At 42.4% G+C, this 22,369-nt stretch overlaps 1 protein-coding gene across 1 annotated transcript in view; it reads left to right on the top strand.

Moving 5' to 3' along the window:
* Positions 1-22,369, top strand: part of sntb1 (syntrophin, basic 1) — a 126,964-nt gene that overhangs the window by 58,386 nt on the left and 46,209 nt on the right. Inside the window, exon 3 of the mRNA XM_043688683.2 lies at positions 21,034-21,259. Within this exon, the coding sequence (XP_043544618.2) occupies positions 21,034-21,259 (226 nt within the window). The remainder of the gene's footprint in view (positions 1-21,033; positions 21,260-22,369) is intronic.

The raw sequence follows: 22,369 nt of genomic DNA, 5'->3' as shown, positions 1-22,369 counted from the left end.
AATAAAACCATCTTCTCATTTCCCCCTCTGGTTCTTTTACCTTTGAACTTTGCCAGTGCTAGTCCAAAATGAACTAGCTGATATCAAAAGTAGCTGCACTTTCACCAAATTCTTTTACTGTTATCCACATTCTCTCAAAAAATTACAAAAAACGAATGGTGGCTTAGTGGTTAGCACTGCTGCCTCACAGTGCCAGGGATCTGGGCTCAATTCCAGCCTTAGGCAACTGTGTGTGGAGTTTGTACATTCTCCCTGTGTCTGCGTGGGTTTCCTCTGGTGCTCCGGTTTCCTCCCACAATCCAAAGATGTGCAGGTCAGGTGAGTCGGCTGTGCTAAATTGACCATAGTGTTAGGTGCATTAGTCAGGGGTAAGTGTAGGGTAGGAAAATGGGTCTGGGTGGGTTGCTTTTCAAAGGGCTGATGTGGACATGTTGGCCAAATGGTCTGTTTCCATACTGTAGGGAATCTAATCTAAACTGATATGGATTTCACACGATAAGTTAACAGTATCTTTACATATAGTAGTCAGGAGAAAGGTAACTATCATGAAAAGACCAAAGAGAAAAGTCATCAGGTGTATCTTTCTATTAGTATTACTACATCAGCATTAATTTATGCAAAGAAGTAAGACATCTTTGCTAACAGAAACACTGCACTCTTGCCTCTGAGTCAATAAGGTTGCAAAATCGAGCCCCATTCAGAGACATCAGTATAAAACCTACTTCTGGCATTGTACTGAGGAAGTGCTTCATTGGTGGAGGTGCTATGTTTTCTACCAATCTACTCTCTCTGGTATATTCCTTCTAAATTCTTCTGCCACCGCATAAACTTCTGAAGTCCATTTGCAGCAACAGCCTCTGGAACTGGACAGTACAGAACATCCGACGTGCTCAGAATCTGTGAATAGTGGCACAACTGACACGTTGCCTTTCAGGTGCATGTAAAAGATCCCATGCCACTATGTGCTGTTCTGACTGACTGACTATTTTTTGGTCCTCATCAGTAAAGGCTGATTAGCCAATATTATGGCATGGCACTACCAGGGTACCTGCCATGTACAAAATGGCTACTACCATTGACTGTATAAAAAAACCGTTATTTCATTGTCTGTGACTGTGTGTTTCTTTTTGCTGCCTTCCCGATTGAACAGTATGATATCTGTTAGTAGTGAGGCTCAAAACAAAAAATAATGACACTAGATCCCACACCAACTTCAGAGGGGGAAGTGGGGAAGCTGAGGAAGGGGCATAGCAGGGTTTCAGAAATCTGAATGCAGATAAGGTCAGAATTCAATGAAGAAGCCTCAGTGTGAATGCTTTTCTACAAGCAAAAAGAAACTGAATTTAGTTCCTTTCCCCTACCCTCAGGCTTTCTGTAGACTGCTAGTTCACTTGAAGTAGCAGTCTTCAAAAAGCCTGGGGGTAGGGGAAAGGAAAGGCTAGAAAGAACTCCATTGTAACCACTTAGAGTCTTCAAATGTAACTGATCCTGATTGTTCTCGATGTGAAAGCTGTTCCAGTATTTAGTGTTAATCTGTTTCACAGTGGTTTCCTTTTCTATTTCAACAGGAACATAGAGGGATCACTGTGAGACTGCATTGTCACATCCAGGCCAATATGGCATATTCCCAAATTCTTGGAAATTGGGAGAGTTCAACATTTGCACTGTCAACAGGAACCAGAAGAGTTCAATGACTAATTCTTTTTTGAACCCAGTCCACCCACCCTACAAAATTTGAGCTGACAAATAAATTGGGCCACTTGGCTGGTGACCCCAGTCCTCTGCATCCTCTCCATTTCCACAGCCATCCCTTTCTCTTCTGACCGGTTACTGCTGTGCAAAAATAACCCAGAATGAATAGGCAGGACATTTGTTTGGGGTGGTTAATAGTACATTCAGTTGTGTTGGAAACAAAACTGAATTGTATTTAGAAAGAACTTGCGTTTATATAGCACCTTACACAATATCAGAATGTCCCATAGCTCTTTACAGGATTGGCTAGGGTGAGCTGGTTGCAGGGGGAGGATAGGGAAGAATTGCAGCAGTCAGCTTTATGCACAGCAAACCTCCAACTACACCATGAGGAGAAACTTTTTCTCCCAAGGAGTGGTGAGCCTGTAGAAGCGGTGGAGGCCAAAGTATTGAATATTTTCCAGAAGGAGTTAGTTAAAATTCTTAGGATTAAAGGGATCAAAAAGTAAGCAGAGAAAGCCAGAACAGGATACCAAGTTGGATGATCAGCCCTGATCGTTTTGAATGGGACACCAGGCTCGAAGGGCCAAATGGCCTATCCTACTTTCTGTGTTCCTGTTTATTCATGGCGCTGTTCTTGAGATGTTAAACTACTTACAGTACTATTTTAAAGAAAAATGGGGAGCTTTTCCCAACATCCTGAACTAATTTATCCCTCAATGAACATAATTTACCAGATAATCTGTTTTTGTTATCACAATGTTTGTGAATGTTGCTGTGTACAAACAGGGTGCCATATTTCATACATAGTCTAAGCTCAGCCTTTCTGACAGTGTCACCTACGAGATGTTCTGTGGTCTTTAAAAGGTGCTATTGAAATCAAAGTCATTATTCCTATCTTTGAGCAGTGATGGTGTTCTGGTCCATCACTGCAGATGCTGGAGATCTGAAATAAAAGCAGAAAGTTCTGAAACTATTTGGCAGGAGAGGCAGCACCTGTGGAGGAAAAATTGTTAATGGGCACAACTTTAATTTTTAGAAAGTGGATACATTTTAAATGAGTTAAAGTCAGGTCAAATATTTCAGAGTGATGTTTTAAAATCAGAACTGAAAATACTTGGAGATATTACAGAAAAGAGTGGGAGGAAAGACTAAAATGGAAGGTCTGTGATGGACGTGGAAGGCAGGACTAGTTAAATGACATAAAGCATTGGTAATGAGACAAGTAAAGAAATAGAAGATGGGTCCAGTTGAGATGTGACTGGCAATTCTAAAAGCACCACCAACATATATCTGAAAAAGAAATGGGATCGGTAGTTGTGTTGTGCAGTTGTTGGATCCAGAAGACTATTGTGCCTAGTCATAACATAAAGTGTTGTTTCTCTAAACTCTCGCCAGGATTCAATATGGAACCTTAGAATTCTGAATCACTGTACCATAAATGCTGCCTGACCTGCAGAATATTTTGAATATTTGGTTTTCATAACTTGGTGCTTCATCATGAGCCTGTTGTCATCCTTCCTTTCACATTCAAAAGCTCTACTTGTGAAGTTCACTTAATCCTGGACGTGCTTACAGTTTGTGTTCCAAACAATTTCTCAGTCTGTGTGATTTCTAAAGATTTTGATAATTTGTTCACCCACACACTTGGTTAAAAATAACATTTCTTCCTTCACATTAATCCCCACACATCGGTTAAATGTGGGTTCTCTAATTCACTGTCACCTGCTTATAACCTTTTCCAATGACCCGAAATATCTATATCTGAAATAGATCACGTCCTGCATTCCTTACACAGGTTTCAGCAATCTTTTCAGAACTCGTCCAAGTTTCCATTCTTCATAGAAGTGCAAGTGACGACTAAGAGCAAACATTTTGAATCTATATGTAATCGCCTCCAATTCTCCTCCTGCCTGCATTTGGTAATGCACATTAGTTCCTAGAAAGTCATCAGTAACCAGCTAAGTTAACCTATCCCTGTCCCTATTCCATTTTCCATAATTCAAAACCCATGTCCCCACAGATAAACCAGGAAAGCTTTGAACATCAATGATGTCACTGCTTGGCCCTGTGTGGAACATGGGAGGAGGAAGATGCCATTGTGTCCATCAAGCCTGTTCCACCACTCACTAAGATTATGGCTGGTCTCTGTCCTAACTCCAACCCCTTGCCTTGGTTCCAAAATAACAATGATATGCATTTAACAGTCACTTTTGTGTTACATTCCACATTAAACAGATATTTTTACACTGTGTCAAGGCAAGTTGTTAAATGTCGGATATGTGGAACAGTCCATCTTCCGCAGCTACACTGGCACCACCCCCCACCTTTTCTCCACTACATCGATGACTGTATCGGCTCTACCTCGTGCTCCCACGAGGAGGTTGAACAGTTCATCCACTTTACTAACATCTTCCAACCTGACCTCAAATTTACCCGGACCGTCTCAGACTCCTCCCTCCCCTTCCTAGACCTCTCCACTTCTATCTCGGGCGACCGACTCAACACGGACATTTACTATAAACCGACCAACTCCCACAGCTACCTAGATTACACCTCCTCCCACCCTGCCCCCTGTAAAATCGCCATCCCATATTTCCAATTCCTTCGCCTCCGCCGCATCTACTCCCAGGAGGACCAATTCCAATACCGAACAACCCAGATGGCCTCCTTCTTCAAAGACCACTATTTCCCCTCAGACGTGGTTGACGATGCTCTCCACCGCATCTCCTCCACTTCCAGCTTCTCCGCCCTTGAACCCCACCCCTCCAATTGCCACCAGGACAGAACCCCACTGGTCCTCACCTACCACCCCACCAACCTCCAGATACATTGTATCATCCTTCGTCATTTCCGCCACCTCCAAACAGACCCCACCACCAAGGATATATTTCCCTCCTCTCCCCTACCAGCATTCCAGAAAGACCACTCCCTCCGCGACTCCCTTGTCAGGTCCACACCGCCCACTAACCCAACCTCCACTCCCGGCACCTTCCCCTGCAACCGCAAGAAATGCAAAACTTGCGCCCACACCTCCCCCCTCACTTCCCTCCAAGGTCCCAAGGGATCCTTCCATATCCGCCACAAATTCACCTGCACCTCCACACACATCATCTATTGCATCCGCTGCACCCGATGTGGCCTCCTCCTGCTTGCGGAATGTTTCAGAGAACACCTCTGGGACACCCGCACCAACCAACCCAACCACCCCGTGGCGCAACACTTTAACTCCCCCTCCCACTCCGCCAAGGACATGCAGGTCCTTGGCCGCTTCCATCGCCAGATCATGGCAACACGACGCCTGGAGGAAGAGCGCCTCATCTTCCGCCTAGGAACCCTCCAACCACAAAGATGAATGCAGATTTCTCCAGCTTCCTCATTTTACCCTCCCCCCACCTTATCTCAGTCCCAACCCTCAGACTCAGCACCACCTTCTTGACCTGCAATCTTCTTCCCAACCTCTCCGTCTCCACCCGCTCTCCGGCCTATCACCTTCACCGTAACCTCCTTCCACCTATCGCATTCCCAGCGCCCCTCCCCCAAGTCCCTTCTCCCTACTTTTTATCTTAGCCTGCTTGGCACACCTTCCTCATTCCTGAAGAAGGGCTTATGCCCGAAACAACGTCGATTCTCCTGCTCCTTGGATGCTGCCTGACCTGCTGCGCTTTTTCAGCAACACATTTTTCAGCTCTGATCTCCAGCATCTGCAGTCCTCACTTTCTCCAAGTTGTTAAATGTGCTGGTTTTGTGTTAGGATTCACAAGCAGCAGCAAGGTTGAGTCATATTTATTGTTTGGTAACAGGGATCGGTAATTCCGAATGGACTAATTTCAGACAATTTCATCCTATGGTTTCCAAATTAACACATGGACAGTGACACACAAGGACAAACACACACACAGACAGAGAGACACAAACACACACACAAACCATCATCTAGCTATTGGCCACCTTATCTGTCCATAGTTCCAGAGCCTCTCCACCCCTCAGCGACTGGAGATGAGACTAGATCTTTGTCACCTGATTTAGTGATTCCTTGCTGACAGTTAAGTACTTTTTTTACTCAAATCATTATTGCTAATTGACAAAAGTATGCAAAGGAAAATGTTTTATTCTGGAAGTGCATTGTTCCTACCCCCACCCTGATTTGCTCATCGTTAGGTCCTGGAACATAAGATAATAACATATTGGAACAGCAATGGGCCATTCAGCCCCTTGAGCCTGTTTTGTGTCAGTATAGAAAATCATGACTGATCTGAGTGTGACTATAATACTTTGCTGAAAATGTGTTGCTGGAAAAGCGCAGCAGGTCAGGCAGCATCCAAGGAACAGGAGAATCGACGTTTTGGGCATAAGCCCTTCTTCAGGATTCCTGAAGAAGGGCTTATGCCCGAAACGTCGATTCTCCTGTTCCTTGAATGCTGCCTGACCTGCGCTTTTCTAGCAACACATTTTCAGCTCTGATCTCCAGCATCTGCAGTCCTCACTTTCTCCTATAATACTTTGCTGCCTGTTACTCATAATCCTTGAATCCTTTGTCAATGAAAAGTCCATCTACCTCAGACTTGATTACATTGAGTCACTCAGCATCCAACAGCTCAAGCCAAAAGATTTCCAGAAACTCATGATCCGCTGAGTTGAGAAATTAGCCTCTTGAATAGGAGACCAGTTATTTTTAAACTGAGCCCCCTGGTTATCCACGTGGATTCTAACATTTATCCTGTCAAGCCTCCTTAAAATAAAGTCCATTTCAAAGTCTCATTCTTCTGAAGTCAATTCTCAATCTTTCCTCATAAGAGGAGATAATTTGTAATTCCTAGATTCCAAGATACTTCTGCATTGGAGAAAGAACAGATTGTTTAACTCCAGGAGATTAGCTGTTTTACACAAGCCATGTTCAATATCATTCCACTTGCTGAATCTTTCTCTGTCTCAGTTATTCAGGATGAGCTTGAGGAATATGTGGCAGTGCAAGGTAAAATAGGGCTGAGTCATCATGGCTTTGTCATTCCTGACAAATCTATTTGAATTCTTTGTCTAACTTGCTTGTTACACCTCAAAGGAGAGTTAGTGGCTGTGATCTATTTGGATTTCCAGAAGGCCTTTGACAAGGTGCCACACAGGAGGTTGCTAAATAAGAGAAAAGCCTGTGGTATTGTGGGCAACATACTGTTGTGGATCGAGGATTGGCTGACTGGCAGAAGGCAGAGGATGGGGATAAAGGGGTCCTTTCAGGATTACAGCTGGTGACTAGTGGAGTTCTGCAGGGGTTGGTGTTGGGACAACTATACACCTTATGCATTAATGACCTGGACGAAGGAACTGAGGGCATTATTACTAGGTTTACAGATGACATAAAGATACGTGGAAGAACAAGTAGTGTTGAGGAAATGGACAGGCTGCAGAAGGACCTGGACAAACTAGGGGAGTGGGTAAAAAAGTGGCAGATGGAAGGAAAAGTGGGAAAATGTGAGATCCTACACTTTGTTTGGAAAAGTAGAGGTATAGACTATTTTCTAAATGGGAAAGGCTTCAAAAATACTTTGTATACAATTTCAGAATTATCTTAAGGTTAACATGCAGTTTCAGTGGATGGTTGAGAAGGCAAATGCACTGTTAGAATTCATTTCAAGAGGGTTGGGGATGTCCTGCTGAGGCTGTTTGAAGGCTCAGGTCAGATGGCATTTTGGAATATTGTGAATATTGCATCTAAGGAAGGAAGTGAAGGTGTTGAAAGGGGGTGTCCAGAGGAGGTTTAGAAGGATGATCCTGGGCTGAAAGGCTTATCATATGAGGAGTGGTTGAAGACTCTGGGTCTGTACTTGATGGAGTTTAGAAGGATGAAGGGGATCTGATTGGATCTTACAGAATATTGAGATGCCAGGATAGAGTGGACATGGAGAAGATGTTTCCCTTGGTAGGAGAGACTAGGATCCGAGGGTACAGCCTCAGAGTGAAAGGGCAACCCTTTAGAACTAGGAGGAGCAGAAATTTCTTCAGCCAGAGTGTGTTGAATCTGTGGAATTCATTGCTGTAGAAGGCAGCGTTGCATGTATGTAAGACAAGTAGGTTCTTGATTAGTAAGGGGATCAAGAGTAGTGGGTGAAAGCAAGAAAATGGGATTAAGAAACATGTCAGCCATGGTGAAGTGGTGGAACAGACTCGATGGGCCAAGTGGCCTAATTCTGTTGTTTTAAAATTTTAAAATAGTGCCTGTAACATTGAGTGTGAATCATTAATGTATACAATCAACAGCAGGGACTCAACGCAGAGCCCAGTGGAATGTCACTGGGAACTGTTTTCCACTTGCAAAAACATCCATCTGCTGTTGCTGTCTGTTTCCTGTCATTGAGTCCATTTTGGAATCAAAGCAGCACATTTCCCAGTATGCAGTGGATTTTCACTCTTCTGACCAGTCTGTCATGTGTAACCTTGTGAAATGCTTTACTGAAATCCATGGAGATAACATCTACTACAAAACTGTCATTGATCCTCCCTATTCTCAACAATTCAATCATGGTAGTAAAGTATGGCATTTCCTTAATAAAATCATGCTGACTGTTTCTGATCATTTCTTTCTAAGTGACAGTTCTGAGAGACACGATTAATTGATTCTCATAATTTGCCTGTCGCTGAAAGCAGAGTTCCCAGCCCATAATTAGTTGGCCTATCCATTGCACCGTTTTAAACAATGCTGTAGTGGTTGCAGAACTCCTACCCTCTGGTGCCTTGCCTGTATCTAGTGAGAATTAGAAAATGGGCTTCAGCATCTTTTATTTCCTCCCTGGCTTCCTTTAACAACCTGAGATACAATCTAGCCTGCCCTGGCGATTTATTCACTTTCAAATATGCAAGTTCCTCTAATACTTCACTTTTTATTATGTCTATTGTTTCACACTTCTCCTGAACTAGATTGTCAGCGTCAGCCTTCTCCTTTGTGAAGACATGAAGAAACCTGCTCCTATATATTGCATCAGTGTGCAAGTACTTTGTAAATATCTGACAGGCTCAGCCTTTCCTTAGTTATCCTCTCGCTCTTAATGTACTTATAAAACATTTTTGAGATTTCCTTGGTTTTTTTTTAACCTGTCAATATTTTTAATATCCTCCTTTTCTTTCTTCATATTCACCATCACTTCATCTCCATGCTTCTCGTAGGATTTCTACAAATTTTTTTATGGCTGTAGTAGACTTTTGTTTCCTGCTTTAGTTTATGTTGCATGCATCTAAATAATGAGGGGTATGAGCTCTATAATAAGCAGTACCACCCTTTCATCCTTTTTATTTGTGGGGATATGTATACACTGTGCCTGTAGAATCTCACTTTTGAATGCCTCCCATTGAATGGTCACTGACTTTCCTTCAAGTAACTATCCAATCCACTTTCACCCAGTTGACACTCCTCCATTACATAAGATTCATTATCCCCCATTTAGAGCATTTATACCTGTTCTATCTTTGTCCTTTTTCATCATGCTGCTCAGTCTAACAGCATTATGGTCACTGCATCTAAATGGTCACCTATTGTTACTTCATCCACTTGCCCAGCATTATTTCACCAGGCTAAATCTAGAATTCTGTCCCCCTCTCATTGGGCTTGTTATATGCTGGCTCAAAATTGTTCTCTTGAAAGCACTTCAACAATTTTATGCCTTCTGTGGCTTTCACATTGTTCATATCTCAATTGATAATAGATTAGTTGAGGTCCCTAGCTATTATTGCCCTATTGTTTTTGCATTCTGAAATTTGCCTATATATTTGCTGTTTGTCTCCCTCTATATAATACACTCATAACAGCATGGCTGCCCCTTTGTTCTAAATATAATGGTAATGTCAATCCATACGGCCTCATTGATGATTCATTTAATATGTCTTCATTGTTGTAATTGATTCCTGAATCAAAATTGCTATACCCCACCATTTTTAATCCCCAATTCTATCCTGTCTGAAAACTCTGTTGAATTGACCATTTTCCTTGCATTTTAAGCCAAATTTCTGTTAGAGCAGTGATATGCTGTCATATGTCTATCCGTACTCTGAGGTCATTGGTTTTATTTGCAGTACTCTTTGGATTTACATATATACCTTTCAGTACTGCCAAATTCCTGTGTTTACACTTTTTTTTAAAACCTTTGCTTCTTCCTTCTCTGAGACACATACTAATTTTCTGTTCCCGTCTCTGAGTTTGTCTTATGAGTCAGCCTTCAGGTTCTCAAGAGTCTGCCAAGCTAGTTTAAACCCTTCTTTATCAGTCTTCTGCGAGCATATTTGGCCCTGTTCTGTTCAGGTAAAGACTGATCAGCTTGTCCACATCCCACTTTCCCCCAGAACCAGTCCCAATGCCTCAAAAATCTGATGTCCTCTCCTACACCAGCTTTTCAGGCATTTGTTCAACCATATGATTCTTGTCTTTCTCGATTCAATAGTGTAAATAAGGAGAAGCTGTTTCCAACAGCAGCAATGACAGGACACACAGATTGAAGATAATTTGCTGAAGAACCAATGATGATCTAAGATTTTTTCTAAACAAAACAATTATTTTTGATCAGCAATGCACTGCCTATAAGGGTGGTGGAAGCAGACTCAACAGTCAGCTGAAAACAGGGAATGAAATATTTGAAAAGGAAATTTTGCAGAGCAATGAAGAAAGAATGGCCTGGGTAGTGGGGGCTAATTGATAACTCTTTGAAAGAGCCAGCACAAGCACAGTAGCCGTATACATTTATGGGGAAATGTGACATCTGTGCAGGGATCTGCTATATCTCATAGCCATTTTCAGTAAATGCAATACCATTTTAATAGCATATTTGACTGACTGTGATGAAACAAAGCAAAGCCAGCAAGAGTTCGGTTTATAAATGCCAGTTCAGAATTTCACTCTGGTTTTGTACCTCACCGAGAAATTATTGAAATTGTTAGGCACGTGTATTAATCAAGATTTTGCAAAGTGGTTCAAGACCAGACATAAACCAGATTACTTCAGTGTATGTACCTAGTCATCCTGCTATTGCTTGGTGGGTCAGAGCTGTACAATTCCTCAGAAATGCGTCCTCATGTTATTGCAAAATAGTTACAGTGCAGAAGGCAGCCATTCAGCCCATCATATTATCACCGGCTTGCTCAATGAGAAATGACTTAATGCCGTTCTCCTGCCTTTTCTTCATAATCCTACCTATTGTTTCTATTCAAGTGATCACCTAATTCCCTCGTGAATGCCTCAATATATTCTGCATGGTTTTTTAAAAAAACAATTTTAGTGTCTAGAATCGGCTTCATCATTCAATGTAATTGAAACGCCCTGAGAGATTTTATGTAAGTCATGACTCCTGCTCTTGAATCACCACCAAATGTAGCCCTGATTGTCCACCAATTGCCCAAACTGTCTGTTTCAGAGCCACCTACCTCTGAAGGCAGCTAGAAAATACAGAATATTAATGCCATGCTCCCACCTACAGCTCAGGCATTTGGTTTGCATTGAGATTGACAAATGAAGTATCTGAAATGGGAAAACCCAACTAGCCTTGATAATTGCTGGTTTTATCAGCGATGGATAGAGCTGGGTGACCAGTAAGGTGATCATTTGAATATTTTACCAAGACCAAATAGGTTCATTTTAACGATCTTTCTATTTTCACGGTAACTCCCAATGCTGACTGGCCAGGGGCCAGGAACAGTTGTGTGTGTGTGTTCTGGCCACTAGCAGATAAAGCTTTCCCAGTTAAGCTGCATTATCTAGCCCCACTGGAATCTAATACCTGCAGCCAGTTCTCTGTCAGCAATGAAAACACTCACCTAAAACTGTTACTATCATAAACATGCCTCCAGCAATACAAGGGCTGGCTTATGTATTTTTAACCTGCATTGGGTTTGAGCATGCTAACAATTTGTCAGTCTCTCTCTATCCAAGATCATGGCTTCGTTTTTGAAAGAGATGTTACAAACAAATGTTCGGTTCACCTGTCCAATCAGTCTGAAATTTTAATGGTTTGGCTTGCCACTTTAAATAAAACTTGGATTAGTTTGTTCCAGTCTCTGTGTTGCAGTCAAACAGATCATGTGTAAATGTTCACAGTTGTTCAGAAGTCAGTACAACCTCATAAACATTTAATCACTGCTGTTGTGAGATCGGTTCTTAACTGTTGTATCACCAACTGCATCTACATACTTATTGAAAGTGTGCTCTCGGTTGTGTCACATCAGGAGATAAGGCCTTCTATTTTCAAATCGCCAGGGCCCTGGAAGGCCAGTGGGCCAAAGGAGGCAAGGCTAGGCAATGGATGGCTTTTGATAGCACCACTTGTGGGCCAAGAGAAGCAAAATGGTTAAATGTGATCTAGAGTTTGCTATCTCTCTTTCTCTCAGGATGTGGTAGTGCTTCTGAACTAATAATCCAGAGAATGAGAGTTGAACTCCCATAACTTTGCAACTATCTAGAGTGCAGTTTTCCCTTGTCTAGAAATGTGTGGAGATGAGTGTGTGGTGGTGACTGATGTGGTGCACCCACCAGCGAGGATCATTCAATCACTTGTCAGTCGTCTAATTACGAATTGACCTACAAACAAGGCAGGCCTCAAAAGCCCGCCAATCAGAAACCAAAAGCTTCTGGGTCCTAAGGTCCGCCAATTGAGGCTTACTCCTCAGGGGATCCATCAGCAAGTTGTTTTTTGTCTCTTGTCATGTGGTGTAGTTCATGGGGAGAGGGTTTGTGGAGGGGTTAGCATTCAGACAATACCTCCTGACTCACCATCATGCTTCTAGTTCCACCCCGAAAAAGGGACATTTTATAGTCTCTCCCCAATCCCCCTTCCTACCACCAACACAAGTTGGCAGACGGCATCTGTTTTTGAACACTTCTAGGTGAGTTTCTCTTAACCTTCTTTGATCCTTGAAGGATATCCTGGGTTCTATGGAAATGGAAGATGATTTTTGTTAGTAAATTAGCTTCAGAAAATATGGGAGAACAAAGTTTTCTTGAGCCTTGAAAAAGATCATGAACCTGTCCAATTTTCTTTGTTTGACATGTCCGTGAATGACTAACAAAAACAGAAACTGCTGGAGAAACTCAGCAGGAGTGGCAGTGTCTGTAGGGAGTGGACTAGGGTTAATAGTTCGAATCCAGTATTTGTCCCTCTGAACTGACTCTTTAGTTCTGCAGGAGAGTGATACCGCGTTTGAAACATTATCCCATTTCTTGTTCCATAAGTTCTGCCAGACCAGCTCAGTATCTCCAGCACTTTCTGTTCTTATTTCAGATTTCTAGAATTCACAGTATTTCAATTTCATTTCAGTGATTGTGTACTTCATGATTAGGATCACTGGTCAAATTCTACGAGATTGTTAGTTTTTCCTTGGGATGAGGTAAAGTGGCACTTGTGAAATGTTTCATGTATTTGTTTGTTGGCAGTTTCTTATGACCCATGGTTTGTGGGTTTTTTTAAATTGCCTAGAAATGCTTGTAAACTCCTTAAGTAAATTTGTGAAGCAATGATTGATCATTAAAGTATAGGATGTACACAGCAGTAAATCACATAATTATTCTCTGTTAACAAATCAAATACTGAGTCAGCCAGGAGCTGGATTGAAAACTTGAAATGAGCCTGCCAGCTAGGTGCAACTCTTACCATCTGAATGATCTTTTCATGCCTGGTAAACGTGCTCGCTAAGTTTTTAGTAAAGTGTTCAAGTTTTAAGAAAATGGTCTCCTACACGTTTGAGACCAGTTGATCCCTTCTCTCTCCTGTCCATTGAAAACTGAGGACTTTGGGTGGGGGGAATCCTAGAAACATCAGGGATTCAAGATTGCTGTACTTGCAAAACCATGGAGATAAACTGACAGAGACACTGAAGGATAATTTTTTGTTGTGTATATTTCCTTTTGGAGACACAGGCCTGACATTTATCTCAAAAGCAGTGAATAATGAGTAATTCCTCCCTGTTGAGGGATGTAATATCACAGGGAGTTGCAGTTGGACCTGCATAGGCTCCTGAAGGGAGCATCAGTTAGTAAGGAAACTCGGACTGAACTCCCCATCAGTGTTTGCACTCATTAGTTTAGTTTTGGGGTTGTCCTGATGCCAGTAGAGCCTGCTCAGGAGAGCAGGACTTTAAATGGACACAAGGGTCAAAATCTTGCAGAAGGCTCCAGATCCCCAGCTGTGTACCCCCTTTCCCCATACAAACAAGCCTCCGCACTCCCAGGCTCTTGTCCATTGTCAGCAGAATGGAAGAGTTGGAGTTACTGGTGGGTCAGGTGAGTGAAGAGAGCTGTTGGGATAGCTGCAAGGTAAAAGTATATCCGAGTAAAGATTGCAAATGATTCAAAAGCGCTTGCCCACCATTGAGCATCGAGGGGCATATCTTCAGCTTTTGAGGTCTGTTGGGGATTGTGCTGAGGGTTCCCTCACCATTTGAATCACAGTTTACAACATAACTGTACAGAGGAGTCATAGTGACATAGAAATGTACTGTGCTGGCTTTGTGAATGAACAATATACCTCGTGACGTTTACCCTCCTCCCCTTTGTACACTTTTCCTTCCAGATAATAATCCAATTCCCTCATGAATGCCTCAATTAAATCTCCCTCATTACTCGTTGCATTAAATTATCACTATTGCATCGTTTGCCATACACCTTCCAAATCTTTGTTCTCAAACCTTCTACCAATGGGAACAGTTTCTCCCTGTCTACTCTGTCCTCCTGATGTTGAGTACCTCGATCAAATCCCCTTTTCATCTTCTCCAAGGCAAACTACCCAACGTCTCCAATCTATCTCTAACTGATAGCTTATCTTTGCTGGAACTCTTCTGGTGATAAAAACCAAAAGAACTGCGTATGCTGTAAGTCAGAAACAAAAACAGAAATTGCTGGAAAAGCTCAGCAGGTCTGGTAGTAACTGTGGAGAGAAATCAGAGTCAGCATTTCGGGTCGAGTAACCCTTCCTCAGAACTGGTGATTCTGTTCTGTTTGAAATTGAATTAGGGACGTGGGACTTCATGAAGACAGTAATATTAAACACCGATGCTAGGAGTGCGTCTGTGGAACCTGGTCAGAGAAGTGAGGTTATGTGGTGAAGCCCATAGGGATATATGATTAGAGTGGCACTTATACCGAGTGCAGCGAAAGATAGTTGTGGTTGTTGAAGGTCAGTCACCTCAGCTACAGGATATCTCTCTTGGATTTCCTCAGGGTAGTGTCCTAGGCCCAACCATCTTCAGCTGCTTCATCAATGACCTTCCCTCCATCCTAAGGTCAGCAGAGGGGGTGTTCATCCATGATTACACAATATTCAACAACAGATACTGAAGCAGTCAATGTTCAAACACAACAAGACAAGTGGCAAGTAATATTTGCATTACACAAAAGACTGCCTCCAATAGGAAAAAATCTAACTGTCACTCCTTGAAAATTCATGGTATTGCCATTACTGAATCCCTTCCTTTCAACATTCTCGAAATTCTCATTGAACAGGATCTCACCTGGACAAGCTATATGAATATTGTGGCTACAAGAGCTGGTCAGAGGCTAGGAATCCTACAGTGAATAACTCAACTCCTAACTCCCTAAGGTCTGTCAACTATCTGGAAGCACAAGTCAGGAGTATGAAAGAATATTCCTCAATTATCTGGATGGGTGCAGCTCCATCCAGCACAAAGTAACCCACGTCACTGACACCACATCCACAAACATTCATTCTCCTCCTTACTGATGCTCAGTAGCAGCGATGTGTACCATCTGTATCATGTACTGCAGGAATCCACCAAAACTCCTTGCACAGCACCTTTCAAACCCACAACCACTGCCAATGTAACAGGAGAGGGATAGCGGATACATGGGAACATCACCACCTGCAAATTCCCCTCCAAGCCATTCAGCATCTGGATTTAGAAACATTTCTTCAGTGTCACTGGGTCAAAAGCCTGGAACAATCTTCCTAACTCCTCTGTGGATCTGACTCCCCTGTGGCTCTGTCTCATTGCATGGACTGCAACGGGTAGCAGCTCACCCCCACCTTCTCAAGGGAAACCAGAGACGTGTAATAAATGCTGGCCCAGCCAGCAACCCCTACATCCTGTGATAGAATATTTTTTAAAAAGTGTCACTCTGTAGGAACCAGCCTGTTGTATGAAATTATCCTCTGATGACGACTCTTTCCTCTTAAGTGGAGTGAGTTTCAGTTGGTAATTCTGCTGCATTTGTATTGCAGAGGGACCTAAAGCTACTGTCTTTGCCAGTTTTAGAAACTAAGTAGCATTTTGAGCAGAAACCCTAGCTGAGGGACATTTTTTTTCCCCTCTTGAGCTGAGTGGAATTGCACTTTCCCACTCTAATGGTCTTTCAGTCTCTCCCTATTCACTCAAACTGAGATAGTCTCTTTCAGGTTTCTCTGACTCAGTGACAGACAGATCCTCCCTATGGCAGAAAAACTGTTTTGCAATCAGCCTCATTTGGTCATAAGATGGGAGCTAACAAGAAATAAATAGTGTAGTCAGGAAAACAAAATGGAGAAATGAAACTGGGGCTAAATCATGGGCGAAAAGGAACTAGCTCAGGTTTTGGGTGAAACTGCAGAAGGTTAACTTTGTGCTTTAGGATTGCTATAAATTCGTTGTCTTACAATTGTGTCCTCCACAACCACCTGGTGCTTCCAATTAAACCTGTTGGACTATGACCTGGTGTTCTGTGATTTTTCACTTTGCTTTAGGATAGTCATTTTGCAAACCTAGGCAAAAGTGAGGACTGCAGATGCCTCTATTCCTGATGAAGGACTTTTGCCCGAAACGTCAATTTTCCTGCTCCTCGGATGCTGCCTGACCTGCTGTGCTTTTCCAGCACCACTCTGATCTGAACTCTGGTTTCCAGAGTTTTCCAGCATCCGAGGAGCAGGAAAATTGACGTTTCGGGCAAAAGTCCTTCATCAGGAATAGAGGCATCTGCAGTCCTCACTTTTGCCTATTGGCAAAAGTGAGGACTGCAGATGCCTCTATTCCTGATGAAGGACTTTTGCCCGAAACGTCAATTTTCCTGCTCCTCGGATGCTGCCTGACCTGCTGTGCTTTTCCAGCACCACTCTGATCTGAACTCTGGTTTCCAGCATCTGCAGTCCTCACTTTTGCCTATTTTGCAAACCTGTCAGCTTGGTCCAATGAGTCTGTCTAGGCAGTCATTCCATTAAAGCTGCTGTACTATGAAATTGTATCCTCCACCTGTGCCTCACGGTGTGTCCGTGCTTCTGTAATTGGTGTGTGTGCGCGCGCACGGGAGTGGGTGGGGGTGGGTGTGGTGAGATTTAATGCATAATAGTACAGTGTGAACCTGTGTGTGATTTGTGTGCATTAGAGCCTGTGTAAGCATGTGCATTTGTACTCTTCTGTTTGCATGCGTGCATTTCTAATAATGTGCACAGGCACATAATGGTACTTGGACACCAAATTGTGACACGATTTCACTCGCTCTAGCAGTCTGTTCCGAGTTGACTCACATCAGTGTTCTTCAATTTGTTACTAATCTCAAACACACCCGGCACTTCTTGTGACTTTTATTTTCCCCTTCGGCACACCCTGACCTTCACGGTTAAAAACTCTCGCTGGAAATCTATCAAAACATTTGGAATGACTTTTCAAAATCATTTGAGGGAACGGTGAAAGTAAATATAGAGACTTTGAGTGATTACCAGTGCCAGCTAGTCAGAGCAATATGTTTTCTCAGGGCCTTTATCTGCTTTGGAAAAGTGAACTTGCTGAGTACTGCAGGATTCTTTCTTGATAGATGTGAAGAAACAATATTTTACTTTGTTCAGTGTTACATTTTTGCAGAACACTGCAACAGGAAAGAAAAAAAACACAAAGTAGCGGGGGTTACAGTATGTTTGTTTACACTGTAACATGCAACATTCCCATACCAACCTGGTAGACACCACAGCAGTTCATGGGAACCATATCTGCAGTTCAAGAAACTGAGTTGAGGAGCTGGAAACTGACCTTCAGACACTGCGATGTTTCAGGGAGAGAGAAATGTACCCAGGAGCTTGTGCCAGGAGACAGTGACATATCAGATTTAGTCAGAGACTGAAGGCTGTTACAACAAGTGAGAGCATCCAGAGGGTAGCAATGGAAGAGCCTCAGCCCTGGCAATTGTCCAACAGGATCAGGCTCCATGCAGCTTATGTGGATGAGAGCAGAGAGCTGGGAAATGCACTGCTGTCTTGCCATACTCATGTGACCTCTGTCTCTACTGTGTCTTAATGTGCAGTTGCTGGCAGCCAGTAAATGCAGACTGCTCATGATAGTCACTTAGATGGATGAGCAAATTCAGCCCAGTCCCATGGTATGGGGGTGTGGGGAGGGGTGTTGGTGGCGTGCAGTTGTGGAAGCCCAAAAAGGAATACAGTAGCAGCAGGGGACTGTGATGTCAGGGGAACAGCTACTGTTCTCTGCAGCTCAGAACGTGATTCCCTAGGGCTGTGTTGCCTGCCTGGTGCTAGGGTTAAGGCCGCCTCCTCAGGAACTTGAAGTGGGAGGAGAAGGATCCAGTTGGCATGGTTCACTAAGGAGTAATGACATAGGTAGAACATAGAGGTTCTGCTGAGGAAATATGAGACATTAGGAACTAAATTATAAAGCAGAACATCAAGGCTAATAATCTCTGGATTAATACCTGACTAATGAGCAAATTGGAGTAGAGTAAATAATATTAGAGAGCTGAATGGGTCAAAGATTCGTGTGGGAGAAAAGGGTTTCTCTTCATGGGTCCTGAAACCAGTAGTGGGGAAAGGGGGAACTATATTATTGGGATGGGCTTCACTTCTCCAGTGCAGGCACCAATAGTCTGGTAAGTTGTATATCCAAAAGGGGTTGAAAGGGCTTCAAACTAAATAGTGGGGAAGAAAATTCAATTGTGGGAAAAATTAGAAGGTTACAGAGAGACAGTAGTGCAGGGTGATTATAACTAGACCATGAAATTAGAAAAGTACACTAACAAATGGGGTCAGTGTAGAATAAAATAGTAAAAGTGTCAAACTTTAAAACTCTTATGTAACCTGTCTACAGCCACAGCAAGTGTGTAAATGTACTAATCTTTTATCAGATTGGCCATTATCCAGATTTTTTGAAGGGAGACTTTTGAAATTATCTGGAACATTACAATAATCCAAGGTCGCACAGAGGGCTTTCTGTGAACGTCACTTTTTGCAGAACACCAAAGGTTTTCGATCATCTTAAAGAAGTGCAAATTTAAAATAGATTTTGCTCCCTGATCGCTCATCTGGAAAATAGTGCCGGTGTGGTCATAGGAAGTTTCCAAGTAAAATCTCCATTTCATCTTCATTAGTTGATCCCAACTAAATCAATGGCTGTGCGCACCACAATTTATTTTGGGTAAACTAGTGTTCCTTCCGTCTGTCACTGAGTGCCCGAGGCAGGGGGGTGGTGGGGTGTGTATACACTACAATATGTAGTGTTTTTCAAAATACGATTCCACATCGATCAACACTTTCATCTCCCTTCTCTTCAGAAGCTGTATTTGCAAAGACAAGAAAGAAGATTACTTTCTTTGTGGGGAATAAAGTTTCCTGCTGTCTCGTGGCTATAACTCGCACTGTCACATGAAGAGGTTTCACAGCTATGATTCAGAGCAGGCTGTTCTTCAACAATTTCTCTACCATCTCCTCCTCCACTTTTCACTCAACTTCAAAAGTTCAACCATAACTGAATGCTGAAACAAACAGTATCACCACTGAGCAAGGCTGATCAACCTGTGATTAATGAAGCACAAACTGGAAAGACATCAATCACATGTTATAATAGAAATATAATCACAAGAACCCAATGCAAGATACCTTTTTATGTTCAATAATTACTGTTACCATCTCTTATCAAACCTCTTCCAGCCCCATAACTATAAAATATCTCTGTGCTTCTCCAGCTGTGCGTGTGTGTGTGTGTGTGTGACATGTGTTGCATTATAAGGATATTCAGCTGAGCCTGCAACCACATACTACTTTGACAGTTCTCCACATTTAATCACTTTGCCATTGCCAGCTATGCCTTTTGAACTCCTGAGTGTAAGCTCTGGAATTTTCTCCCTCAAGCTCTTCATCTCTCTCTCATCCTTAAAGATGCTCCTTCGAACCTTATCTCTTTGTCCAAGCTTCTGGTCACCTGTTTCAATACTCCCTCATGTAGCTTGGTGTCACCATATGTTTGATAACAATCCCAGTCAATTACTTTGAGGCGTCCACTGATTTCCTCCGGACTGGTCACGTTCCACAACCCCCCCCACCCACCCTCAAACACTCTAATATTTCTGGAGATTTAACTGTATTTACCTGTAAAAGTAAGAGTTTACAATGTGCTTCCAGCCAAGTTACATCGGCGGAGTTCCCGCAGCTTTGGGCGATTTCCCAGAATTTTCTACACAGCATTAGCAACAGTGCAAAAATAATTTGCGTGTTTTTGAGACCTGGTGTAATAGGGCGGTATTTAATCATAATTTTAAATGTACGTTTCATCTGAACTTGGTGAAATAGACAACAGAAATAAAAATAGAAACATGACTTGCATTTCTGTAGTACATTGCGTGACCTTGGAACACCCCAAAATGTTTTATAGTCTAGTGTTTAACTTTAGAAGTGTAGCCACTGTTGTAGAATGGTCAATGCAGTAGACAATTTGTATACAACAAGCTTCTCTCAAACGGCAATGTGATGACCGTTTTTCATCTGTATTTTTATTTGTATTAATTCAGGCATAACTATTGACCTTAACACCACATTATTATTCTCCTGCTGATCTTTGAATACTATGGGATCTTTGGTCTGTAAAGGACCAAAGGGGCCTCTGATTAACATCTCATGATTACTTTTTTGACAGTGCAGCATTCCTTGACACTACATTGGGAGTAGCAGTATGGAACTTTGTATTCAAGTCTCTGGAATGGGACATAAACCCAGAGTCTTTGATTTAGAGATGAGAATGGTACTAAAAGGCACACAACTGATCTTCTAATCATTGAACTGCACTCCCCTGCTCCTTCCCCATCAGCAACATGAGGGTTTATACTGTCCGTCTGTGCTAAGCAAATTCTGTCAGGGACCAGCTCTCTTGGTCATTGCCCCTCTTTTACTCCAAGCCCAGGGTGATTTTGAAAGAACACAATCCATTTGAGAGTGTGTCCTCATTCCTAACTCTTGTGTTCGATTAACGATAGTGAAGGGTAGCAGTTGAGTTTGTAGTGTCTGAAAAGATGTCAGTGTGAATCTCTGAAGATAATAAACAGCATTGGAATTGTAATGTTGTCAAATAGCCTGTCTTCACCCAGTTACTATCTCTTTTCCCCCTTTCTAGTGAAGTATATGAGAGAAGCTACACCTTACATCAGGAAGACCTCTCCAGTTTCAGAACTTGGATGGGAAACCCTCCCTCCAGAGTCTCCCAGGCTCAGGTCTGCGGCCACGGAATCTCATTCAACCCCTTCATTCTCGTTACCCAGCAACTCCAAAGATTCAAAGAGCATTCCGCTGAAGATGTGTTACGTCACACGAAGTTTGAGTGTGCCAGACCCTGAAAACAGGTGAACCTGTTTCTCTTTTCATTAACCATTATATTTACAATTGGCAGGATGACAGGGCAGGACGATTCAGGATGCAAATATCTTTAAAAGAAGCTATTAATAAACTTCAGCTAATGTGAGGTAACATAATCGAGAATGTGTTTAGTTTAGGTTTCATTTAATGAGATATGACTTTGGGGTCCATCAACAGAGAAGAACAGAGACCAGAGATGAAACTAGAAGTTGTAATATCTTTCCTTTTGAATATGTGGAGGACTCACTTGCCCTCTCAGCCACAACTTGGAAGAGCAGGGGAGTTCTACCCAGCATTCTTTTTCTTAAAACATCATTTTTATTATCTGGATATCTAGTTATTATTATCATGTGGTTGTACATGGGCTCTTGCTGTTTGCTAATTGGTTGTGGCGTTTCCTAGATTACAACGGAGAGTATTTCAGAAATTGCTTCATTGGCTATTTTGCATCATCCTCAGATCCTGAAAGGTGCAATGGAAATGCAAATATTTCTTTTTCTTTCCACCTCCTCTCTTTCTGTCCCCGTCTCTCTCTCTCTCTCTCTGGATTCCCTAATTGCCTGCCTATTAATTGAATCATGCTTTGGATCTTATGTTCTGAGGAGATCCCTTGCTAAAGAGAAACAAATTGTCACTCTGTACACAACAGGATGAGGAATTGCAACTGAAACAACATTTGAGCACAAGTTTATGAAAAAGATCAACTCGAGTGACAGCAAAATGAACAAATCACAGAAAGGAGATTTTGCAGTCAGAGCCTGGATAAGGAACAAGAGCATTGTTATTGGGAATGCTGCGAATGGGATCTTGGAGAGCAAGGCATCGAGACAGCAAGACTTAGATTTGATACTGAAAGAGGCCTTGAGATTAATTATCTGATTGATTGTGGAAAATTCTATCCACCATAACGTGGGAGTAGCATGCTCCCTGGTGATACAGGGACATTGAGGGCATTGAAACAAACACATGGATCAACTGGATTGGAAAAACAGTGTGAAAGATAGATTAGAAAGAAAATGTAATGCTCTGTTCATTGTCACCCTGTTATAGGAAGCATATTATTAAGCTGGAAAGGGTTCAGAAGAGATTTACCAGGA

This window comes from Chiloscyllium plagiosum, unplaced genomic scaffold, assembly GCF_037043375.1.
Source record: "Chiloscyllium plagiosum isolate Xiang-an unplaced genomic scaffold, Cpla_swu_hap1 HiC_scaffold_4, whole genome shotgun sequence".
Taxonomy (NCBI): domain Eukaryota; kingdom Metazoa; phylum Chordata; class Chondrichthyes; order Orectolobiformes; family Hemiscylliidae; genus Chiloscyllium; species Chiloscyllium plagiosum.
This window is presented reverse-complemented; position numbering and strand designations above follow the sequence as displayed.